Here is a 12786-nt window from a genome sequence, read left to right as displayed (position 1 = left end):
CCTGGGTGCTGTGGCAACATGACACACAACTCAGAAACCTCCTGTTCTTTATTTAGGATCCTTTTGGTACCTGTTAGCTTCTTCTTAAACACGCCACAAAGCAGCTTGTCAGCCACATGGCGATCTCTGCCGATGTTGCTGTACCCCTTAATCTAATTCCATTTAATCCAATTTGTTGTCTTAAAGTGCTCTGTCACTTAACGCAAGAACTTTATTCAGGATTACTGCTAAAATACAGCTCTCGGGCCAATGGTCTCATTCATCGTGAGAGCAGCATCTGAGGCTCTATCTGTCCAGGCAGATGTCTGCATGATCTTTGTAAACACGGCACACTGTCAACAGATTCCACTAAAAAAAAAAAAAAGAAAAAAAGAAAAAACTGCCAGTAGCTGATAACCACAGATGTAAACACCACCAGTTTTTTTTTTTCTTCAAGTAAGGAAAGTCAAGGAGTTTTGGTTGTGCATAGCCCTAAGTGTTGAATCAGGAGTTTGAGACATTTATGTGGATGCTCATACAGTGAATGCTTTACCTGAAATAAATTATGTACAGCAGAGGAGAGGCACACTGCAGAAGCTGGGAGCTTTGCTAGCCAGCACTTATCATAAAATGGAATCAAATCATTAACAGCTCTGGCATGTGACAGGAAGGGGGAAACCTAGTTCCAAGAAGGGATTCTTGTTGCAGACTTGTTCATATGATTCCTCTCCTGAATAGCAATAGAGTAACCACTACATTAATCTTCCTGGATGGTGCAGTCATGTTCCACCATTGCTCCTGCTACTTAAAGAGTACAAGGTAAGTATTGTTAGCTTTCTTTACCGCATGATTGAATTAACGAATGGTATGTGTACTCAATATATTCCCAGTCTTTCAATATGGGATTTGTGTACCAAGGCAGTCATTGCATCTGCTGAAGCCACAATCAAATATCACGCGTTTTTAACTAACATGGCAGTCAGGCCGGCACAGTTTTGAGAACAAAACATTTATAGATGTGAACCAGTTGATTCTCATGATACCTTCAGAGAAAAACAGAACTGCATGTAAAAATAAAAAAATAAAAAGGATGTTTATTTTATTAATAAGCCCTTTCAAATTTAAATCTGTTGCTATTCTTGGGCTACAGGGCAGCGTACAAATTTGCTGCCCGAGAAGTACACAGTGATGATTTGGACACCAGATTCTATGCTCACTCACCAAAAGATCTTATTTTAAGTGTTAAAGTACCTTCATTATTCATTTTCCCATATGTAACACCTCATGAAAGTAAAAAGGAAAACCAACAAATAGCAGGTTTGATTTCTTTCTCTCTTATCCCAGCAACATTATGGACTTTGTTTGTCAAACTCCAAGCAATTATCCCAGAGTAAAGCAAAAGACTATATGCATAAATGTATACTGAGGCATTTTCTAAGGGATTTAAGAAATTAAGCTTTTAAAATGGTATCATTAGCGCTGTGTACTCAAAAGCAATCAAAGCTGTGTGCAAAGTGATAAAACACCTGACATGAACACCACTGAAGAAGCCTTACCAGACCATCACAATTGCTAATTGCAACAGAAGCTCCGGGGATGTCAGTTATGTCTCCCACGTATGCGCAGTTGGTCCATAGTGGCTCTCTTTTCCATAACCTCTCTGTAGCAGTTCTAGTCTGACTTGCGTTACCAGCATCATTTCCATTTCCAGTTTCCACAGAGTCTTCATACCACTCCACTACCGCCTCGGGAGCCACTAAATGAGTGTTGGGTTTCAGCCGGAGATGGAATTCCCTTCCAAATGCAGTGACGTTAAAATACAGCTGTTTGGGGCTTTGGGATACCTCCCGCGTTGATCTTCTTTGATGGCTTGCAGAGAGTATATTGGAGATATAGCTTCCATCTGCATTGGTACTAATTGGAATCACTAACCCATACGGTCTTGGTCTGCTTTTTGGTAATTCTGCCAAGAGAAATACCCCAAAACAAACTAAAATTAGAACAAGAACATGGAACAAGCCTTAAGACTGGATGCAGAGCTGCAGAAGTGTATGTCAATAGAGCAAAGAGTGATGCAAGGATGCAACAAGCCGTTAGCCAGACTGCCACGGGTGACATTCATGCAGAAAACACTCCAGCTACAGCCAATTTATTATACAACACACAACTACTGAGTTTTTAGGCCTAACATCAAATGCAATGCATGCTGGACCCCTCCTACTCATACCTCCGCTTCCAGTATTCCCAATTTAGGATTCCTGTTAGAGCTACTCTAAAGCACTCCACTGACAAGTTCAGCTGGAGACCTGTACAAACCTCTGCATAATTTTTAAAACAATGGGAGCCAATGTCACCACACCATCAATGTGCATTAGATGATGTGCTAGATAGTTAGTCTGGATATAAACCAACCAATCTAACATAGGCAAATGTAAAATACGTGTAGCTGCTCTCTTTATTTACCACGCTCGAGCTTATAAGATCTTCACTTGGGTACCTTACAGCAAGGCCTTTAACACTTGTAACACGTTAATCGTTATCATAAAAATGCTTTGCACTATCACATAAACACACAGAGGAGATGTAAGAAAGAAGTGTATTTACAGATCGTCATGTTATCACAGTGATAATTAGACAGGAAGGACATTTCAACCTTAGGAAAAGCACATGGACCATGCCAAGGTGGATGAACACAAGAAGCTGTGCCCAGGTACACACCTCAAATAAACACACACCACAGATGCTAGGATACACATTAAGCGCATGCAAAATATCCTCCATATGCCAAATTTTTCAAGAAGCAGGTCTTTCATGACTCTATTTTCATAAAACTTGCAGAGAAAACCCTGAAATATTCATTTATATTTATCTGGGGATTTTCATGGGGTTTAGGTTTGTTTTACAGCCAAAGAAGAGGCAGCAACCCTTTTGAATTCTCTTGTAAAAAATGCCCTGCAACTCCATCATACACCTTAAATGGACTTGTTTGCCCCTGCATTGAGATCTCTATTAAGATGCTGAAAATCAAGTGGCATGTTTGGTATATAACTGCAATTCGCGTACACATTTCTGCAGTCTCAGAAAATTGGAACACAGACAAGAATCCAGGAGGTATCACATATCGCCGATAAATTATATCGGTCAGCAGTAGTAAAAGCAGTAACTTTTCCCTCCATAGATCTCTGATAAATCTCCATACCCAGCAACTTGCTATTGCCCTTCCTCTTTGCGCAACTTGAGCGATGGAGTTCAAAAGCAACAGATGAGCTTTTTTTTTTTAAAAAAAAAAAAAGTTACAAATTTCTATCTAAATCCTGCATCTTCCTGCAATACACAAAAGCTATAAAAACTGCAGAACAACTCTTGTTGTCTGCCTAAGGAAATCCTGAGGTAATACTATAGTAGCTCGAGGGCATGACCCTTAGCTAAGGCAGTGTGCCCTAAACACAGGGTATGCTTCCAAGGATAGAGCATTGCTGTAATTACCTCTGATCACTCTCCTATCATTTTTGCCTGATTACTACAGGTCAAATCAAGATTCCTCTAATTAGCAGCAACAGTAGCTGACTTGTAAACTTTCCACTGGGTTCTGAATTTGCCTACGTGTATATATTATATGTGAATACAATACTTAAGAAAAAAAGGGGGGAAAAAAGCCCCTTTCTGTCTTTCTGTATAGTCCCTTACCCACATCATCCTGAAAATAGCATTCTTAGTGCTTAAGAGAAATCTCTTTTGGTCAGAGAAAGGTCTTCTGCTGTTATCACTTATCACGCATCAGGGGACACACACGTTTCCCATTGCCCTAAGGTAATTTTACACCACTGTAAAACAAGTTTATCTTTTCTGTGAGACCTTTGTAACCTGGGATTAATCAGGATATTCGGTGTCCAATTTTCATCCTGTAAAAGGAGGAGACACATTCCCAGGCCAGGCCAAGCTGTGGACCAAAACGCTGCTGAAAGCTGCACCAAAGCTGAAGTCTTACTACATTTTATTACACTATGTGAGAGTTAAAAAGACATTCAGGACAGAATTATTCCCTAGATCTTCTTTTCCTGAGAGAAGTGGCTAAAGCAGTATTAGAGTGATATTACTGATACCTTTTGTATTAAAGAACTCCAGGGTTGAGTAGCTCAGATGGTACCACAAAGTGCCACTGAGAATTCCTCCAACAAAAATAACAAAATGAATTAAATTTTATCCATTCCCAGAGTGAATTGCACTTGAACTGAAAATTAATAGATAAAAAGCTTGGTAGCTAATTCATCTCTTCCGGAAGCAGTGGCTGCTTATTTTATGAGACTTTGGTAGGAAAACATTTCCAATGGCTTCATATGGCTGTTTTTTTTCCAGTTTGCTTTTGTTCCAGTTACTGAGGGATTTGACAGAAAAATAACGTGTAGTTATAGTGGAAGGTATAGACATACAAATTTCTGTGCTATGAGAATCTTTATATAACACATAAATACTATATCCCAGGTGAGTGGAAAGTTCTTTATCATTTTTAAGTTTCTTGTTCTGAAAACTTACTCTGTTGTCCCACTGCTAGCAGTCACAGTGTGTTTCTCAGTAGCAGCGAACGCAACCTTTTTTTGCCATACACCTAGATTAGGTTCTAAAACTGGTATCCTAATTAGGATAATTCCCATTTTAATCACTGGGAATTCTGAGTCGGGCTTGCTAACCCTCCTCCTTAGAGATGGTACCAAATTAAAACTCTACACTCATTTTTTATTAATTAGACATCAGGCCAAGAGCAGGAGACAGAGCTGCTGGGTTGTATATCCTAACTGGGTCAAAGCTAAAATCCAGATCCTCACATTCCCTGAGCTTCAGTGATGAGATTTCATTCACAGACTGACATTACTCCTTTTACCTCACTGAGATTCTTCACAGTTTTTCTTCCCCCCCCCCCCCCCGCCTTCTCAAAGTAGGATGTACAATGCCAGAGACCACAGTTCCAGTGATCAAATTCTTTGTTCACTGTACAATTCAGAAGTTGCTTTGCACATCTTGCAGCAGTATCCACAGATTTCTTCTTGCAGGGGCACAAAAAAAAAAAAAAGATATTTTTGCTAATAACAAGAACAGACAGCTAGCCACAACAAGGTAGGAACAAAGGGTGGAAAATAAGAATTGTCAAGCTTTTGAGTCAGCAAAAGCCCTGTCCAGAGTCTCTAAACGCAAAGCAAAAAAGGAAATGCTTTTTGTTCAAAGGCAATTAGAATTAAATGTGACATGACTGAAGACATCTAAAATCCTCCACTGACTTCTATTACTCTTTTTTCCACAGACTCTATGGTCTTAGGAAACTCTATGCCAGCTGTAGGTGTTCCCTTTCCTTTGCTAAAATTTCAGTCACTCTCTACTGCTAATTCAGAATTTACAGGAATGACCAGAGAAGAACACAGAGAAATAGAAAAAGCACTTAACCTCAAGTTTTCTTCCTTTTTTCATCTGGCTTTTAAGTGCTGTTCCAGTTGCACAATGTTTAAATTGAAAGGAAACACTTGTGAAAGAACATCACATTCTTTCATTGTGTGCCAAAACATAATTAGTTAGAGAATGCCTCTGAAGAAGTCTATCCATAATTTTTTCCCCCAAATACACAATAAACCGAAGAATTAACACCACTGGCTCACAGTAGTTGTCTCTGTACTGTAAAACTATTGGATAATTGAGGTTCAAAAGCCCTATTTTTTTTTAATCAACTGTATTTAGAAGATCAATTTTTGGCAAAAGATTTTTGAAATACATTGATCAAAAACTGTGCATTTGGATGTCAACAGCAGAATTCCAAATTCATAAATATCCACTTAAGCAAGATTTCAAAAGCTTAGTCTAAATAGAAATCAGTGGAATCAGCAGAAAAGCAGGAATTTCTGAAACTCCAGACAAATTATTTCCATGTCTAGACTCAGCTACACAACTTTGAAGACATGACTTCTCTTTTTTTAACAAATACTGAAATGCCATTTAACATTCATTATTCGGATGGCTTTTTGCTCACACTGCATGTAAATAAGTGTGGATAACTGGACTCTCCATGTTCCAGCCTTTTGCATTGCAGAGGACCAGCTGCCACAAAGAAAGTAATTTTCTGATTGCAGGGGCTCCTTCACCCATTACCTGTGAATTCATGTCCACTAACTCAAGTGCTAGCACCATAATTTTTTTCCCAAACATTTTCTGTGCCGTGGCAACGAGATGAGTTGCTATGTTCAGTAACTACCTGCCACATCAGATTGCTAGGATATATTTCAATCACAAATAGCAATGCGTAAACCTACAAAATTATATCAAAAGCACAACTGTTTTGGCAAAGATGATGCTGTGGCTGGGCACTGCACAGGGCAACAAACATGCAAGAACTCCTGATAACACTGGGCTGCATGTCAAGACCCAGACTCGCCCAAACTGACAAGATGGGATGATGAGACAGCAACTGTCAGCTTCCAGAGCTCCCTTTTCTCTTGGAGGATCCATATGAACATGGGTTGTAGAGTCAGGAAGATCAGCAACCTTGGCAAAAAGCTTGGAGCTAACCTAACACCTCAAGAGCATCGCTGTGCCTTCATCTTCTGAATGCAATTCAAAAACTTTGTTGCAACCGGATGACTGGTTGTCAAAACCATTCAGCTTTCCAACAGAAGCACTGGGACATAAAATACCACCTGTTACTGCAGGAATTAAAAGGACAGTACTTAAATGAAAAGACTCATGAGTTCCTGTGTTTTGAGAGATTACTCTTCCATTCCACAGATAACCGTAATGGGATGAGCACAGAGCTGCTTCAGTTACTTAGCAAAGCGCTGCTCAATAACAAGAAAGGATAATGCTGTAACAAAACCAGACAATTCTAGCAGGGGTTTCATCATCAGTGTTTTCTGCCTTCATCCTTGGTTGGTGGTTTCCAGAAATGAAGTAGTTGTTCTGTCCCTCTCTTCAAACAACCAGAATCAATTCCAAGCTATCGTTCACTCTGTATTTGACTGCCTTTAGGTGGCAGAAATGTCCAAATAAAAAGAAAAGATAGACAAAGGGGGAGGATGGACTTCTAGAGGATTTTCCCACAATTTTGCATGTAAACAGGGATGAGGCTATGCAGCATACATCGGTGCTAGACATTGCGAGTTGGATGAATAAAAGCAAGGGACTGCAAGAATACAGGATCACATGGCATACACCTCTCTTCGGTGTCCTCATTTCTTTCCTTCACTGTCAACTTGTCCCAGGAATACAGGCAACTCAAGAAATTCTTCACGATGTTTTCACAGCAAAGTCCCTTGGCACAACACCAGTGAGCTTCTTTGATCCAGGCTCCGGGGCAGCCTGGCCCTGCTTTTTCCAGGTTAGACATCAGAGTTTTCTTCCAAAAGCAGCACAGAGCAGTGCTGAGGCTCTGCTGTGTGGGAGGCTGAGAGGCACGAAAAGTGAAGAGGTAGCACCACCCTGAGTGCCAGCATCTTCAGGGATTACTGTTTCACCACAGACAACAGTAAGGTTTCCTCTTGACAGTTTCCAGGCATTTGCAGTACATTATGCATTAATGCAGTTAATTAAGCTCGGGTAACTCCCTATCTATATAATACATTCTGTACTAGTTTAAAAAAAAAATCCTATACGCTTTAATTTGTCCTAAGTGACTTTCCAGGCTACAAAAAAAGATTAGCTGCTGACAGCAGCCAGCCCTGGGCCAAATCAAAATATACAACACCAATGCAAAGTGACACTTAATAGGGACTTAAAAGTAGGACGGCCCATTTGGAGGCAATCCTAATGCAGGTTTTACTGTAGTCATTAAACCTCTAAACTGAGTAGGCCATGCTTTTTCAATCAGAATTTACAGCATAAAACATTACTTTAAATATTAACAGTTAAAAAACACAAAGCAGAGGACAAATCCCAATGTTTGTGTTTAGTAGACAGTTCTGCCTTCACAATACACATTTTCCCTCAGCAAAACATTATCAGTGGCTCAAAAGCCAGTGTTAGTCATAGGCAACCTGGTCTTGGAAGATATGGAACTCTCCGCCGTGCTAGACTGGACAAAAAGCCACCGAGATGCCGGGCAGTTGTGCTGAGGAGACACAGCGAGCTCTCTCTTGCCAGGCACCTACCAACACCGAGACCTATCCCAAGGAGGCCCTGTGCTGCTGAACCGCACCAGGGGACATTTGAGTCCACAGACCCATGGATCTGTGAACAGACAGACCCACCAGCCCATGCCCATCCCATCTCCAGCTGCCCCTCCTCAGGCAGAGGAGGGTGAGATAGCATCAACTGCATGGGCTCCGCTGCGCCCTGAGAGGTGTGCGGAGCCTGTCCCACCGGCAGCATGCAGCCCTGTCCCTGTCCCTGGGGAGCTTTGTCTGTGGGCCTGATTAATCCTCTGCTGTGCAACGTCACCTCTCTCCCATGGTTCCTGCATGCCTCAAAGGTTCCCAGACTACAGCAATGCTGGGACCGTGAAAGAAAGAAAAGACTCAAAGGAAAAAAAGTACTTTTCCAGGTTAAAGAATTTTGTCTGATGTACTGTACAATTTAAAAGATGCATTCCTATATAGCTTATGGTTTCTGAAATTCAAATACAATCCATTTCTCATGGAAACGACCAGAAATAAAACACAGGATCAGCATACCACTGGAAAAAAAGTTTGTTTGCCAGATAGGTTTAAATGTACCTAACTGTCTCAACTCCCATTATTCACTGATCACAGTGGAAATCAACCTAAGCCCATAAGGAATGCAGTGCCAGAACTGAAATTGAGACAAAACCTCCAAAATTTAGAGAAATACTTGAAACTCTTCTCTGAGCAAAACCTCAGATTAAAACCTGAACCGAAACCTCAAGATTGGAAGTCTGATGGCAACTGGAAATAGAATTCCCTAGGGTCCCTTCCCATGGCTACCGCTCCTCTCATTGAAAAGCTCCAGAGCACTGTAAAGACACTAGCGCTTGACAACAACTTTGGCCAAATGCTGAAGAGGCTCGTTGCACAACCAGGTGAACTACAGGGCAGGTGAGATGGCACACCCGCACACTGATGCTCAGAGAGAGAACACTGACTGCGGCACCGTTCCATAACCTCTTCCATCCCACACAGCACTAAATTATCTGTTAGTTTAAATCAACACAGATCTACAGCAATTTAATTGTGTGCACGTGCTCCTAATTATATGAAGCTTCCTGTTTTTGGTTTTTTTTTTGGTTTGTTTGTTTGTTTTTTTTAGAAAAGAGTCAGGCTTAAAATTGCAATACGAAGTACCCCATGGGCACTGACGAGCGCGTTTCATTTCAGTACCCTCATTCATCATGGATGTCAAAGCCTATGATGCACTTCCTTACGTGTGTATCAGTTTATAAACCAACTGCCACCATTGGGCTTGCAGCCAGCACACTCTGCCATCAACAAAATACACAGAGACCTCAGCATTAAACAAAATTTTTCCAGCTAAAGGCTGAATGCTTCCAGTACAGAAGAAAAGTGGTACAAAGACTTGGACTGCCCAAAGACTGGCCAAATGGAGTAGACATTTCCTCCTTGATTCAGAAAGATAGAAATGAAAACAGTGTCTGACCCAGAGCGCCATGGCATTCAGAAGACTAGTTTAAGCATGCTGCAATTCTGAACTTTTGTTGTTTTATTTTTAAAAAGGGAAGCACGGAGTTATCGGGATGCAAGAGCTTGTAATGAGAGGCATGCGAATTCAAGTCATGCCACAGCAGTGTGAAACTACAAATGCTCCTGGGTGGTAATGGTGTGGGGATACACAAGGGAACACTTGCCTGCATACAGATCATTTCTCCAGAAAATCAACTAGTTTGTTGAGTTTACTTTTTTCATTTTTTTTTCAATAGCAGCAATAATAGTTAAAAAGACTTACCTATTTGGATCTGTTGCTCTTTACTAGCCTGCAGAAGAGAAGAGACACATGCACAAAGTCGTTAGTGTAATTACTATGCAACGTGTGACAGATAAATGGTTCTAGAAGGCTGAAAAATTACTTGCTTTGCATTGCACCATTTTTTGCAATTCTACTTTTAGTTTTCAGGAATGGCACTTTTCTGTGGCCGAATAAACAGCTGTTTCCACCAATATACTAACAGAGTCCTTAATAAGTTTAGCATAAATCGAGCAGCTAAGGAATCCTGATTCTGAATGAGCCATTCTATCTACTGTGCCGCAAAGTAAGTTCGGTGGCCAAAAAAAGACTTTAAGGTTAATGCAGGGGATAAGTCCTGAGGGGCAGCAGGGCAGGCGTGTTGACACTTCTCCTTCGGCACTTTGCCAGGGGAGTGAGAAAGCCAACAGCAGGGACAGGGACACCAGCCTGCCACTGCCACCAGCGTGGGCCCAGGGCTCGGTGAGCTGTCTCCGGAGCTCCGGTGCGACAGGGGACGAGCTGCTCTCTGCAGCGCTGGGGATGCTCCGCTCCGAGCTGGGTGCTGGGGAGAGCCGGGGGGCGCGCTGTACACGGCGGAGGACGGGAAAAGCCGCGCTCGGGACGGGAGAAGGGACAGACCAGGCAGGAAGCGCTCCCCAGCGGCCCCTCCGGGCTGGGGCCGGCCGGGGCTGCCGGAGGGATCCCGGGGTGCGGGCAGAGCCCGGGAGGGGAGCAAAGCGCCGGACCCCAGCGGCGTCCCCCGGCTCTCCGCCGCCTGTCTCGGCTCAGCACGGTTCGGCTCGCCGCCCCGCCGCCACTCACCTGCCGGCCGGCTGCAGCGCGGAGCCCCAGGAGCGCGGCTGCCGCTACCCACAGGGGCAGGAGCACCATCACGAGCCGGCGGCCCGCCGCCCGGCGCGCTCTTCCCCCTCCGGCCGCCTCCTCGCTCTCCGCGCCGCTTCCCCTCCTTCCCCTCTCGCCCCCGGCTCCCGCCTCGGCCGGCCCCCGGCGGCAGCCGGGCGGGCTGGGCTGGGCTGGGCTGGGCGCTGCGGGCCCGCGCCGCCTCCTGTTGCTCGCTGCGCCCTGCCTGCGCCGCGCATCGCGACCTGCGGCGCTAATAAAGCCGCACCGGCCCCCGAGCGCGGCTCCGCCTTCGGCGCGGCCCCGCACACCCACGGCGGGGCCCACAGCCCCGGCACGGCTCGGCACGGCCCCGGGCTGTACCTGAGGCGGGCGGGCCCCGGCCGCGCTCCGCTCCCCCTCCGGCAGCGCCGCTGAGGAACGGGACTCCCCCGGCCCCACAAAACGGCTCGGCCCAGCCCGCATGGAGAGCGAGCCCCAAGGGGAAACAGGCCAAAAGCTCTACGAGCGGTTTTTATTTGTAAGTAGCCAAGATGAAACACCCCTGCAGTACTCAAAAGGAGGACTGAAATTTGCCAGGCTCAGTATTATCTCCTGTAACTAGAGATGGGTAACACAGGAACATCTGGATCCAAATTAAAATCATCCTGTTCTGACAGACCTTTAGGATAACAAGTCCTATTTCCTACTCATGTGAAACTCATGACTGACCAAAGTGAGCCCGTTGGCCTCCAGCTAGCACAATCAAGATCAACACTACCTGAAGGTTTTCAGAATAAATGCGTGAAAGCCTAACCATAATAATCATCTATTTTAAGTTGAGGTGCTTGTCAGAATTCATCACATCTATATGAGAAAGCAAATACTGGTTCTCCTAAACCCAAGTTGCCTCATAGCAGCATGTAAGAGAGCCAGACCTGCAGCCTTTAACTAATTCAAGCCTGTGCCAGGCTGTGAAGCAGCCCTGCTGCCCCAGAGAAAACAGTTCCCCAACTGCACCCACTTTTCTCATACAGGAGAAAAAAAAAAAAAGAAAAATTTCCAAGAAACTGGAAATCTAATGCCTGTTATTACCAAGACCATTTCTGTACGTAAGGAAATGAGGAAACGCACAGCAGCCTGCTGCAATCAGCATGCTGTAACTGGGCACATGCACACTGCAGAAGAGCCACTTTTTGGAAAGACCACAGTCAGAAAACTGAGATCCTGTAAATGCCAGCTACATAATTATCCATTAAAATTGTCAGTCGCAACTGACAGTTCAGAAATGCCAAGCTAATGCTTTCTTTCCTCCACAATATTATGTGCCATTCCCTTAACACATGGCTGTTTGACATTTTATTTCCCTCTCTGATGTTTGTTATGTGACCTCAGGCCTTATTCATTGTACATTATTCAAACCCTGAAAACCACCGCATTGATTTCCTTGTGGGTTTATGTGCACCACAACATACCTGAGTGCTTTGCAAGCCATCCATTTTCTGTGGTGAAGTTAAGGACCAGCACAATCTCTGTTTTGCAGTTAGGCTAATTACAGGAGCAATTCCCGACTGGATCTCTTTCTCCCATTTTATCTAGCACTCTGAAGTCCCAAGCCAGGTTCTTTCCGACAGTTTTACAAATGCGCAAGATCAGGCTCCCCATAGTCGGGAATACCTGTGAGGAGCTGGTATGAGTGATTCGTTCTGCAGGAGAACCAGTTCCGATTGCTCCCTGTCACCCAGGTGCTGGATGGGGCACTGCTGAGCAGAAAGCTGCGACACAGTGCACACCAACAGCCAAACTTCAGGCATTTTGTAATGTGATCCTAAACACGGTCTTTCAATAAAGTTGGGTGTTGTATCCTAGGTGGTTTCACTTGCCTTTCCCAATTAGCTAAAAACATTTCTAAATACCAAAGAAACATAAAAATACATCAAAGACAGATCTGGAGACCAGAGCAGATATTCTGTTCCGCAGTTTTTGAGAGCAAAGAACCAAGGTTTAATGGACTTATAATAGAACAGCAATAAGGTGTTAAAATGACATCTTATCAGATATCTCTAATATGAAATA

General features: G+C 43.7%; 1 protein-coding gene across 1 annotated transcript in view; it reads right to left on the bottom strand.

The window, feature by feature from the left end:
- ADAMTS3 (ADAM metallopeptidase with thrombospondin type 1 motif 3) overlaps nt 1–10966 on the bottom strand; it is a 124249-nt gene extending 113283 nt beyond the window's left edge. The window contains 3 exon segments of the mRNA XM_040555664.1: nt 1536–1942; nt 9871–9898; nt 10693–10966. Coding sequence (XP_040411598.1) covers nt 1536–1942; nt 9871–9898; nt 10693–10761 — 504 coding nt within the window. The 5' untranslated portion in view covers nt 10762–10966.
- Nucleotides 10967–12786: the final 1820 nt, after the last annotated feature.

The sequence above is a fragment of the Cygnus olor genome, chromosome 4 (genome assembly GCF_009769625.2).
Source record: "Cygnus olor isolate bCygOlo1 chromosome 4, bCygOlo1.pri.v2, whole genome shotgun sequence".
Lineage (NCBI taxonomy): Eukaryota > Metazoa > Chordata > Aves > Anseriformes > Anatidae > Cygnus > Cygnus olor.
Note: the sequence above shows the minus strand (reverse complement) of the source record. Positions and strands in the feature narration are given on the sequence as shown.